At 44.2% G+C, this 13,531-nt stretch overlaps 1 protein-coding gene and 1 long non-coding RNA gene across 17 annotated transcripts in view; one reads left to right on the top strand and one right to left on the bottom strand.

Moving 5' to 3' along the window:
* The window catches only part of SPEG (striated muscle enriched protein kinase), a 206,294-nt gene that overhangs the window by 135,660 nt on the left and 57,103 nt on the right, over positions 1-13,531 (bottom strand). For 11 of the 13 annotated variants that reach the window (XM_085871959.1, XM_085871958.1, XM_085871960.1 and 8 more), the window contains one exon: positions 9,085-9,169. In XM_085871959.1, coding sequence (XP_085728085.1) covers positions 9,085-9,169 — 85 coding nt within the window. Of the gene's footprint in view, positions 1-2,398; positions 2,687-9,084; positions 9,170-13,531 lie in introns of those variants that run through there. The other 2 variants (XM_085871968.1, XM_085871969.1) reach the window with 2 other exon arrangements.
* LOC147029489 (uncharacterized) overlaps positions 10,238-13,531 on the top strand; it is a 40,505-nt gene continuing 37,211 nt past the window's right edge. For 2 of the 4 annotated variants that reach the window (XR_015055692.1, XR_015055690.1), the window contains exons 1-2: positions 10,238-13,066; positions 13,168-13,272. This is a non-coding gene — a long non-coding RNA (uncharacterized LOC147029489). The remainder of the gene's footprint in view (positions 13,067-13,167; positions 13,273-13,531) is intronic. The other 2 variants (XR_015055691.1, XR_015055689.1) reach the window with 1 other exon arrangement.

Genomic DNA, 13,531 nt, shown 5'->3' with positions numbered 1-13,531 from the left:
TTGGGTGTATGTGTATGACTCATCAGCAGTTTTAATGTTTTGTCTCGTAAGATTTAGGGATACACTGATATCATTTTAAAATTTAGCATGATATGGATATGGACATCAAAAGAATCGATACATGACAAAAAAATTGTTTCCAAAGAGCAGAATGACTTAAAAGATATTCATGTAAGTGTTCTTTTGCAACATATAATTCAATACAAGTGTTTTACAACGGTAGCTACTTAGTGGATGCACGTCCTCTTGCCGAAAGTGGAAAAAATGTTTATTTTTTCATTTTTTCACGATGCTTGTTCCATATGCACTGAATGTGTCAGGAAAATGACAAGGTCCAAATACTTTTACTGATCACTCGTGCTCCTCCCATGTATCGGTGCCATATCTACATGTCACACTTAATTTTGTTTTTGAAATATAAGTAATTGATAGAAAAGTTAAAATTGATAGTTTCTTAGTTCTTCTATTCTATCACATTCAAATTTCAATGCAGTCTATGTTTTAAATCTTTCATGTCTTAAAAGAATAGATGGTCTTATGATGTTAGCAGAGAACATAAATAGGATTTTAACCATAATTTATCACAATTTGCTTTAATTCAGAATGTAATGAAAAGCTTTATGTCTGATGGAATTTTACACGTCAATGGTTTAGTTGTGAGTACATGTATGCGATATGATTAACTGACTGATTGATTAGATTTCAACGCCCTACTTAGCAGTATTTCAGCTATATCAGGAAACGTATTCAAAATAATCCAGTAATACTGTCAAAACCATGAAAGTGACAATGTTCTGCTATATTGGAAAACCAGTATTCCTCTAGACCAATTGCTCAGACATGTGGTAACTCTAGCATGCTGCCCCAGAGCCAGAGGGTACTCGGTAAGAAATGACCTTTGTTTCACCTGCTTTGTATTGATCTTAATATCACGAAAACAGGTATTTGCATCTGACACCTTCTTAAATGGGGTTTGCACCAAAATGATCACTTAAGAACGAGTGATCCTTTTATTATGAAGGTCAAAATAATATTTCCACAATGTTTCGTTGAGTTCCAACTACCGACTACAAACACTCGAGATGTGTTTTAAATGTGATAAAAATAGCGCCCTCTTTAGACCGTTCTTAAATGGGTTTTGCACCAAAATCGTCACTTAAGAATTACTGATCCTTCATCAGGAGGTCTAAAGATTATTTCTTCAAAGTTTCAATAATGTACTCAAAATGTGATTTAAACGTGACAGTGGCACCCCCTTTCGGCTGTTCTTAAATGTGTTTTGCACCAAATCCGTTACTTAAGAATTACATATCGGTAATCACAGTGCCAAAATTAAACTCTTGGCACCAGTTTGATTCATGTACTCAAAATGTAATTTAAACGGATTTTGGCGTGTACTTTAAGCAGCGCCCCTTATGTAATGCACCAATTGGAAAACTTAAGAATGTCCATTCGGAGGTCCCCACCCCACCATCTAATGACTTTAGCTCTCAAACCTTTTGTACTCGAGATGCAGTACAAATCTCTGTGAGCTCCCAGACTATTGGACCTCACCCCTTATAATGGGAGAAGGAGAAGGAGAAGAAGAAGAGTGCATGTGCCTCCCTCGTCATTGTCCTTTGAGGGCTTGGTCTGTTCCAATTATTATTTATTAGTGTCTCATCTCTCCCCTCCCATACACCTTTAATAAACCGTTTTGATTACAAAGAAAACATTTTCCCTTTTTCCTGCCTTCCTGTGCTAACACCACCAGTTTTGGCTGTGTTTGGGTAAACCTTGGGGAATCCTCGTAATTTTGAATGCAGTCACATCTTAAACACTGTTTCGGGATCCGTGGGAACACTTATAAGACCTCCGGCTCAAAGCAACCGGATTAATGAACCCCTCTGACTGTGTGTGTGTGTGTGTGTGTGTGTGTGTGTGTGTGTGTGTGTGTGTGTGTGTGTGTGTGTGTGTGTGTGTGTGTGTGTGTGTGTGTGTGTGTGTGTGTGTGTGTGTGTGTATATATCTCTATTATAATACCAAGCTTGCACACTAAAAACTCGGCTCGCCGTCACACGTTCCCTATGAAATTGCTGTGGTACTTAGCGGACATGCCAACAATGTTTGGGAAGTCTTGGCGTTCCATAGTACCACTTGCATTTTGCACAATGCGTATTTTTGTCATTCCCCGTGTACGGTCTGTCGTCTGCTACCAGCTGTGATGTACTGCTATCCCGTGCATGTGCACGGGTATCGCTAGTGTGTATATATATATATATATATATATATATATATATATATATATATATATATATATATATATATATATATATATATATATATATACACACACACACACACACACACACACACACACACACACAGCCGGTCCCAGACTTACGGTGGTTCGACTTACGATTTTTCAACTTTACGATGGTGCGAAAGCTGTAAGGGTTAGTAGAAACCGCATTCAGTGGAAAGTCGAGAGAAGACCAGATACTCGAACCTCATCAGAAGAGAGAGAAATTGATGACCCTGTCGCTGGTAGCATCTCCATCATCCAGCAATTAATTTTACTTCAATGCTTCAAACATTCTTCAGGCCGAGTGAATAATTCGCTGTTTTGGTTGTTCTCGACCACGTGATGCGCAGCCGCAATGAATCTGTTGCCGAGAAGCCGTGACTCCAGAAGGTTCTTGATCACGTGGTTCGCTTTTCCCTTGATATGGTGATTGGAGGAGGGTTCGTGATCACGTGTCCCATGTGAAGCACTCGTACCTCGCTATTTTTTATTTTCATAAATATAACACTGAAAAACAAGGGATTTCCCGAGGAATTATATTTCTGCACATGTTATTTGATGTCCAGATGTGCGATATTGAGGCAAATGCAGAGCGGCCCCGCCCCCATCAGGCTGATTGACAGTCATACAGACCCGCCCCCATCCGGTTGATTGACAGTCATACAGCCCCGCCCCCATCCGGTTGAATGAGTCATACAGCCCCGCCCCCATCAGGCTGATTGACAGTCATACAGCCCCGCCCTCATCAGGCTGATTGACAGTCATACAGCCCCGCCCTCATCAGGCTGATTGACAGTCATACAGCCCCGCCCCCATCCGGTTGATTGACAGTCATACAGCCCCGCCTCCATCAGGCTGATTGACAGTCGTACAGTCCCACCCATCCCTCGGATCCTGCCGATTCTTTCACAAAGGAATTTCGTTTTGTGGACGTTTCGTGGAATACTTCAGAGCGATAAAAATTACAATACCAAAGGATGATTCACGAGGTAAAACTCTGTTGAATGGTACCAGAATCATTGCCATTGATAGAAGCAGATCGAAAAGATGTCATCTGGAAAATATTATGATTATTATTATTATTATTATTATGTTTATCATTATTAAGAACGAGAATGAATTACTGATTCGTTTTTTTGTTTTTCCAAAACGAAACCGATTTCGTTTTTTTTGTTTTTCCATGGCCTGGAGAACTGAAAAGTGACAATCAGCTGAACAAACCAAGTAGATTCTCATGTGTAGCCAAAGCATGTTGAAGGTAGGTTAGGCTAAGCTAAGCTATGATGTTCGGTATTAATTCGATGCATTTTCGACTTCCGATATTTTCAACTTACAAGGGGTTTATCAGGACGTAACCCAATCGTAAAGTCGGGGACCGGTTGTGTGTATATGTATATATATATATACATATATATACATATATATATATATATATATATATATATATATATATATATATATTTGCGGGCCGGAGGTCCGGTGGCGAGAACGACAACGAGGTGGGGGAGGTTACGTCGTCTCCCACCAGACTCTTCGGAATTGTAGGCCGTTGCTCCGGATAATTCCGTGAGGCAGCGGGTCGCTTAACCGACCGTGGACGCCAATATCTCAACCGCGTAGCGTAGGGTCTTTTTGTCGAGAACCAATTTACGTAATGAACAACGCGATTTTGACTACCGGGGAACGATGCCCTCGGCACGTCTTGCTCGAACCGGGTCACTCTACCAACTGCGGTAGAGTTCCAACTACCGACTACAAACTCTGGTTCGGGTGCAGTCGAGCGGAACTGCCAAAGCCGTGCCGGCTAGGATGAACGGATTATCGGGTATAAAAACCCGGCTGAAACTCAGATCCGAACCATGCTGGACCAATGAAAGAAAGGACGGAAACGAACTGGGAACATTTCCACAGTAATTTATTTACAATAAAGAAGACAGAGCAATACTTATCATGGAATATACAAGTAAGAATTTACAATGATGGAATAAACACTTAAACAGTTTCTACTTCCAATACAGGGCCACACACTCAGATGATTTATTAAAATACCCCCACAGCCAGAGAGGGAGAGACGAGCTGGGGGTCGCAGTTCGCTTGGGAACCTGCACGTTGAAGGGAGGGGGTGCTCCGTGGTGTGGCACTTGCTAATGGTCGTGCGGCTCGGCCCACAGTCAAATGCGTGGGGCTCGTGCCTGTGGAGGAACCCGAGCGGAGCAGTCGGAGTCCCAGGGCGGAGATCAGGGTCGCGGACGGGATCCAGGAAAACTCCAACGAACGCGAGCCAAATGCAGAACTCCATTCAAACGCCCCAGACTCCAGCTCAAACCGCAAGACGCACACCAACTAACTCAACTCCTCCAAAAAAAACTTACATTCTGAGGATCGCGTCATATTTTTATGGACCTCCCCGAACGGGGCGGGGGCTTGGTGAAACAGACGTCACCGTCCGCTCCGATTGGACAGGGTCTTCATGGGGTCCGCCCTTTCTAGGCGGGGCCTCGGCCAAACCGGGAGCCCCCCCCCCCCTTCGACGCGTGTGGACTCATCAAGGGGTAGATCCAACATTGAAAAGGAACGTTTGTAGAAGTGCAAAGGAATGGCGGACGGGATGTTTTTGCCCCGTATGCTGTGGCCAGCGAGGCGAGGGTTGCAAGCGCTGGAAGGTACTGTGGTTGGTTGTTGGATGGTCTGTTGGATGATCGTTGGAGGGTTCGTAGGATGATCTGTTGGATGGTCGTTAGATGTAATAACCTACCTAAAAGGACATCGCAACGCACACCTTTGATTCTCCCACTAGACAAAAGGAAGGGACCTGTCTTCACATGTACTTAACGGAACAACTGACTTTTGGGACATCTGTATGTTTGAATGCATATGGTTTCCAGATCCATAACTACATATACATATATATATATATATATATATATATATATATATATATATATATATATATATATATATATATATATATATATATATATATATATATATATACATACATACATATATAATATATTGTTGCGGGCTGGGGGTCAGGTGAGAAGACCACTCGGTGGGGGGAGTTATGTCGTCTCCCACCAGACTCCCGGAATTGTAGGCCGTCGCTCACGGATAACTCCGTTAGGCGGAGGGTCGCTTAACTGACCGTGGACAACAATAACTCAACCGGGTGACCTCAGGTCCTCCCGTCTATGCGTTAATTGGGTTACCCAATTTATCACGTGGTTTAATTACCGGGGAACACGCTTTCGGTATGCCTTGTCTGAACCAGATCACTCTACCGGATCAGATCAATTTTCCGGATCGGATGCAGTCGAGCGACACTGCCAAGGACGTACCGGCTAAAAGGAACGGATTGTTGGGAATAAAGTCCCGGCTAAACTAGGATTCGGCCCATGCTGGATCAATGGAAGAAAAGACAAAAACGAGCAGGGAACATTCCGAATAATAATTTATTAACAATGGGCCAGGAATGGTATGAAGTACGATCAGGATTTATTGGGGTGTGAAGTACAGAGATAGGGGAGAGAGAGGTGTGGTGCAGCAAATAAACAAGCAACTTACAAAAGGGACACAGAGCAGACTTAACGCGAAAATAATAACAATAATAATGATAACAATCTTCTGCAGTCTTACTTCAGCAGACAGGCGCCAGGACCCCACACACACACACACACACACACACACACACACACACACACACACACACACACACACACACACACACACACACACACACACACACACACACACACACACACACACACACACACACACACACAACCCAATGAAGAGGGAGTATTGATACAAGAAGGGAAAGGAGTTGAGGCTACGATCTCGGTACCTTTGTGCTTGATAGCACGACGCGCCACCAATACGTTTCGGGGGGGGTGCTCCATGGTGCGGTACCCGGCAGATGGCGCGTCGTCTCTGGCTTCAACAGTGCATGTGAAGACCGTGTTCGTGAAGGATGGGCTTGAGTGGAGAAGGGGCGGAATCCAGGGTGTGTGGACGGAGTGGTAGGTGGGACCAGGTTGGCGGGTGGGGTCGACATCGTGTGAGTGGAGAAGAGGAGGCAGAGTCCAGGCAGCAGGAGGTGGGTCGTGGTGATGTCGACGAGCGAGGCGAGGGCGAGGCCAGAACGAGAGAGAGGCGGAGTCCAGGCAGCAAGAGGCGGGTCGTGCCGAGAGACGAGGGCGAGGCCAGAGCAAGTGAGCAAAAGAGAAAGAGAAAGGCGGAGGGACCGCTCCGACCTTTATAGGACTTGCAGCACAGGGGGAGGGGCCACCACAAAGCGAAACTTCATCACCTGAATCGGGTGGTCTGATTGGCCCTGACTTCTCACGTGGCCTGCTAACTTTGGCTGGAAACCGCCTCACTTCGTTTCCGGCAAGGCCATCTCAGACAGCGGCAATACTCCGCTCTGACCCCACGACATGACACGAATCGCCCACACCGAAATTGGCAAGCGAATCGTCCTGCAAAAACCCCCGGGCCACGCCCCGGCGACTGGCCGAGGGTCCCACCCGCCCGCTCAGGCGTCCGACCAGCGCCGATCAACGCGCCCGCTCCGCGTGCGCCAACGTGGCCCGCACTGTACATTCCCCGGCTCGATTGCAGCTTCGCTGGCCGTAGAGACGAGAAGACGTTCACCATGCGTGGGGAATCCACTTTTGCCAGCGAGGGCCGAAGGTACATCATTATGGATTGGCATACATGTCTGCCTTCGAGCACATTCTATACAGTGCGCGGGGTTCGACCATTACGCACATGGCCAGCGCTCGCGTTCGCACGACTCTGCTTGCGTGTGCGCGGGGCGAACACCAATATGGGTCAAATATTTGGTTGAAAAGGAACGCGCCGATTCTTACTTAGCACACTCGTATCCCGCCCAATGTGGCATGGAGTCGCCTTTATTGGCCTCCGTATGCGTTTCAGGCAGCGTGGGTGTCGTGCTGGCTGTTTCCTGTGTTGTGAAAAACACCATTCGTGCAGCCTCTTAAGAGGTATTCATTCGTATGCCTTTTTAATGCAACTGGCAATCTTCCCCAGATCATCCGAAGCTCGAGTCGATAATCCCACACTGCCAAGCGCACTGTTTGACTCGCTGCACACGTTGGGTTTCGGGCTCGCCTGGGAACGAGAGCTCTGCACTGCCAATACTCGCGCGTCATCGTTTCCTCGCAGCGGCGCTGCACGTGCTGGTCTCCATTAGGGCCCACCTCACAGCGAAGGCGCACGTGGCTCACATTTACCTCAGGAATAAGCAGACAAAAAGAAGAGTAGGGACGAAATGAAGAAGAAATGATGAAAGCAAACCTAGCTGTGAGATGATCGCAATGCACTCCCTTGTTGTCCCGCTAGACAAATGGAAAGGGACTATCTACACGTATAATAATGGAATAACTGTCTTGGGACCACTGTCTGTTGGATGCATGCGGTTCCAAGAACCGCAACAATATATATATATATATATATATATATATATATATATATATATATATATATATATATATATATATATATATATATATATATATATATATTGTTTGCCCTCATATAGACACATGATATAAGATGAGGGCAGTTGGGATAACGGTTATGAAAAAGGAACAGCACATCCAACCAATAAATTGTTGAGAGATCAATACTGCCAGCTTAGTAATGAACAAGTGTGAGCAGATCCGGTATCATGTGACATTTCATCTGCTTCCCAACAAACTTCTTCGAACAAGACCAGTACTTTAATCAATCATTTGATGGCTGCACTCCTCCTCCCCCCCCACCCCGCCCCTAAAATCAACCTTGTTTTTTTCCCCCAAAACCCACTGTAGTCTATGAAGTTCTCCGAGGTAACGCAATTTACTCTAAACATACAACGTGATAGCTAAGGATATTATTTTGTCCATACAAGTTCAGCTTTTGACTCAGATTTGTGATACACATTCATGAAGTCTGGTAATTTTCTGAGCCTCAAACATTCCTGGGTGGCAAGATATGCATAAGCATTCTCTGTTCTGAACACTTTGATTTGTGCTGAAAGCCACTGATACACCTGCTGTGTGATGGAGAAGGCTATTGTTTATGATACTATATCTCCTGCTTTAGTTTCACCAAACATTACGTTGCAGTTAATATACGAACACCAGCATTCAAAAAGTCTGGTATTCCTCTGTCAACACCAAGTAATTCCTTCTCAAACTGTTTAAATGTTACAACCTTCCTTTGAGTATTACCATGGTTAGTACAGATGCTGACGTTCTACGTACATCCTAGAATGAACCACTGAGATGAGAAAAGTGACATTTTACAAAAATCTCTCAATGCAGCTGAACGTCCATAACGTTTCAAAGTATGAGATACTACCTATAATATGCTGAAATATGTAGTTATATGAGCCTTTACTCACAATTCCAACTTTCCATTCAAGTTTATCTACTGTATGTGTTAATCGTCTTATGTTTGGCAGCTTGGCTGCCGGGTAGCTATCATTTTGTTGGGGCGTGGCTGTGCCGCTGATGCTGTGCCCCTACACCAGTACACTGGTACTCATTACGCCGACCTCGGAAGGATAACAGGCTAAGCCAACCCCACCTGGTGTTAATTCAGTGGTAAACAGGACTCTAACTCAGGACCCTAAGATCCCAAGCGATCCACCTTAACCACTAAGCCAACACCAGGCCTTTTGTGTTGATGACAGAGTATTTGTCAAACACTAATAAATTAATGGCGTTCTCAATTGATCTTTGTAACACAGCCGATCAACTGGTAATGTTGCTGATAAAATGCATTGTTCTTACCAACCAATTTCTTCCTTTATTATGTACTCGTCTGTTATTCTCCGTTCCTTGTGTGGAAAGTCTTCAATAACCGCTTCCCTGTCACCTGCATGGAATACAATGAGAATCGATTTTCAAAGTCACCTTTTAGCTCCTCACTTATTCAGCAAGAAAAATCATTTTGCAATTTCATGTTTGCTTTTCCCTAAGCTCATATCACATTCTCCTTTAAACCCAGGAAAAGCATTGTTCTCAAAAACATTACGTATTTCCGAGAAAGCACTTCAACAAACTGAGAATCCATCTTTGATCGATACATCAATCGGTTTTTCTTTTTACTTATTTGTTTTTATTGCAGCAAAAAAGTGCAAATGAACAAACTGACTGCACTGACCTTGAGGGGGTGCATCTTCCATAAGAAGGAGATGAAAAAAAAAAATCAACTTTTAAAATGATGATAGATATTATTAATCATGTTGGGAGAAGAGGTGTGAGGGCTGTTATAAATATCGCATTTGTTTGTTTCTGAGGCCACAAGAGAAAATCATTCTGAGGTCGGTGAAATGAGTGCCAGCATGCTAGTATACCGTGTCGGAGTGGCGACCCGTCCAGGATTGTGCCCAATAGCCAAGGAGACTGCTTAAGCAGCACCAATGCTCTGTAGAGAGTATGGTCCCAATCTCCTCTCATAAGAGAAATTATACTCGATTTTTGCATCTATTACTAAAAGCAGGTGTGTGTGTGTGTGTGTGTGTGTGTGTGTGTGTGTGTGTGTGTGTGTGTGTGTGTGTGTGTGTGTGTGTGTGTGTGTGTGTGTGTGTGTGTGTGTGTGTGTGTGTGTTTTATATATCCACTGTCGCCACTTGCTTGTATGAACAGAAAATGGTGGGAACTTGACACCTCACATCCATAGATATTTCTCGTATTTCCGAGATTCTCGTAAGTCTGATTTGCATCTAGGAACACCAGAAATACGCTTAACCATTCCAGATTGCCACTTTCATTGAAATCCTGAAAATTATGTTTGAAAGACTATTCGACTTCCAGATTTGATGCTAGTAACGGCAGGTTAAAAGTGCCCAGCGAGCAGAACCGAATCACGAAACACACACATGCACGAAAGACCTCATTCACATTCATACGCCATTTTGAAAGTACCGTATTAGCAGGAGAAACTGTTTGGTAAAGACATTTTTCTGGATATTATTATTTCAACATAATTTTAGAGACAGTACATGCTTGTGCTCATATATACATTGCTTATAATTTTTTTGCTCATTACTACTCAAATATATCACATAACAAGGAAGGAGCCTTGTCGGGGTATTTGCCGAGGAAACCTCTTTCACACAACAAGCTACTCATTGTGACCTGGCTCTTATAGATTAAAACACATGTTTAAAATTTTAAGAAAATAATTTAGCACATGTATATAAAATTTGAAATGTATAACTATTTCTTTGCTGCACAATGTCCTTCATCCATGGCCTTTTCTCTCTGGATGGGTTAATTAAATACTTGAGTGTAATGCTTGTGGAAATCATCTGATTGATTTAGCCAGAAAAGTTTATTCCTTCCAGATCATTGCATACAGGACAGTTTCCCATCACAGACAGGTTTCGTGATCTCTCTGACTTCTACAGTCTTCTTTATGGCCTTGCACCCTCTGCTATTTCCGTGCTTTGTTCCCCTCAGGTTTCTGCATGGCGCATGAGGTCCGTTCATGAACAGATTTCTCCAAACTCCTGACCCTGCACTGCTTCCGAAGTGCTGGCATGGACAGCTTGGTTGCAAGCCTTTACCCAATGCATGCAACACACACAAAGTCTGCCTCTTCCTCTTCATCCTTCAACCATACCCAGTATGGTTGATTTCTCAAGACTTTTGCTCTCTGCATGCATGATGTCTTCAAAGTATGACAGTTTCTGTTTTAGCATCAACACTTATAATGTACACGGTGGTCCAATTTCTTGAAGCACCGATTGGTTTGTTCTTGCAGTTCATGGAATTTCTTAACATTCATCTCAAACATCACATTTCAAAACTGTTAATCTTCTTCCTTTTTCACTGTTCATGATTCACATCCATACATTGCAACTGGAAATACGAGAGCATTCAACAGCTTCCTCTTGGTTTTTGTCAATCCTGACATTGCTGTTCTCCTTAACACAAGCAGTCCATGAATTTCTCCTCCACATTCTCCACTTACTTCGATATTAGAACCCAGGAAGATGAAGCTTTCCACCATTTCCATATGATCGTCTCTCCAAAGGGAGAGAAATATGTTTTTTTTCCTGGGGAGATTAAACGCATGCTCGAAATGGCAGATATCCACGAGATGGCGATGTTCATGTTACGTTGTGAGTACGGAGGAAGCGAGCCGGGGGTAGAGCCAGGTAATGAGGATAGGGTAGGAATTTCCCCCCCATTCCTGTGCCGTCGGGTCGGAAAACGAATGTGTGGGCTCTCTGGGTCATGTGGGAACAGTTGTGGAGACAAAATGAACGAACTAATGAAGATATGGAACGAATGAATAGTGAATTATATCGACAAATGGATGAACAAAAGTAAAGCAGGAATGAACTGTTGAATCTAGTGGTTGGTGAATTGAAGAGACAAATTGATGAACAAAGGAATGACATGAGGGGAATGGAGAACAAAATTGTTGTACAAAGGAATGACATGAGGGGATTGGCAAACAAAATTCATGACCAAAGGAATGAAATAAAAGAAATGAATGAACGTTTGGAAAACAAAATAAATGAACAAAGGAATGAAATGAATGGAAGGCAAAATTGATAGGGAAATAAAAGACATCACAAATGAAATGAACGAAATTAAGAAGGGAATAACACAGGAACTGGGGGTACAATTTGGGGAAATGGAGAAAAGAAGGGAACACCAAATGGAAGACAGACTGGGAGGATTCGGGACAAAATTAGAGACTGAATTTCAGCAAAAAACGGGAATAATTGGCATTGAAAATAGAAGAGGGTAAAACCCAGGCTGTCCAAATGGGGGAAAAGTTGGAGGAAGAAATTGGGTCCACAAATAAAAGAATTGGCAAAGTTAATGAGGACCTGAAAGGCTGTTGCACCCATGTGGATGCCATAATGCTACGGCAGGTAGAGGAGTTGGGATTTCGTCAGTGCCAGGATGGCAGTTTGGAGCAAAACTTCGAAACTCATGTCACAGAACAATAGCTGATGTTAGCTGATAAAGGCTTGTGGGAGCCACAATTGACTGGGGAAAGGATGGAGACATTACAGGAGCAGCTGAATACTTGGGACAAAGCCATAAAGGGAGAGGAGATGGAACCAAGAGTTTCTGTTCATCTCATTGGTGATGTTGATGGTTCTGTTGAGACCATGTTTGGGCTGACTGACTCATACAAAGTTGTGTTGGACTTGCAGCACTTTGCCAATGGGGATGTTTCTGAACACGGTCGAGCAGACTTGGTGGAGCCAATGTTTGAATGACTTGCAGGATATGTAGAGGAGGAGAATTGCAGCAACGGTAGCTTAAAGTTGGTTGAGGGGAGGCTCATCTTGAATTAGACCAGAGTGAATCAAGTGCAGGCTTTGAAAAGAAACATGTCTGCATTTGCATCTTGGGCAAGGTGTCTTGGGCAACACAAGGTGCCAGCACCGTCTGGAATGTAGCAGGCACTTTCTTTTTCCAGCAACTCTAGTCTCAGCTGGAAGTTCTGCAATTTGCTCTTCAAGCTTTTGCGTGGTGGGCACTGCAATGTTCCGCAGGATTCCTCACTTCCAGTTGCCCGGCTGGGGGAGTTTGGTCATATGTGGAGCCACCGTCACGACCGTTGTGGTTGGCTCGTGGCAATCTACATCATGCTGAATACAAAGAGGGTTGACTGCCACATTGTGTGGCCAGTTTTTCCATCTGGCTTGGCAGTGACGGATGGGGAGCTTGGTGCTGCGGGAGAGAGTGGCATTGGCGCCGTCTTTCGGATGATATTGGAGCTGTTTCCCCTGTATGGATGGTGAGCTTAGCCGTTTTGAAGCAGGTTTTGCATCTTTGGATCTTCTGCATGCTATTTCCATGACACAGGTCAGACGCTGTCGTCTGGCACCTCTCACCCAGGTCACACCAGATCCGAGTCTCTGAGTCTCCCATCCCATGGAGGTACAACTGTGGTGCGATGGAGAGCAGGGGCTGCACACGAGGACATCTGCACTGGTTGAGCATGTGAGTCCAGTAGTGGTGTATTCACATGGTACATACTTACATGCATGGGAGCCTCGTTGGTATGCTATCGCTGATGATTCGCCAATAAGTGATGAAACCGGTCCAGTAGCTGAGGGGGTGTGCAGCATTGGGATTCTCATGTGTGTACTATGTGTGAACGCCTTTTCATTGTTGAGGAACTCTGGGAAGGGTTTGAAACAGCGTAGCGCTTCTTGAGTTGCTTAACACAGCTTCTTCGACTAGAGGAGTGTAGGAGGGG

Source organism: Eptatretus burgeri, chromosome 3 (genome assembly GCF_056783735.1).
Source record: "Eptatretus burgeri isolate ZD-2024b chromosome 3, Ebu_testis_v1, whole genome shotgun sequence".
In the NCBI taxonomy this organism is placed as follows: domain Eukaryota; kingdom Metazoa; phylum Chordata; class Myxini; order Myxiniformes; family Myxinidae; genus Eptatretus; species Eptatretus burgeri.
The sequence above is the reverse complement of the archived record's forward strand: the minus strand, read 5'-3'. Positions and strand labels throughout refer to the sequence as shown.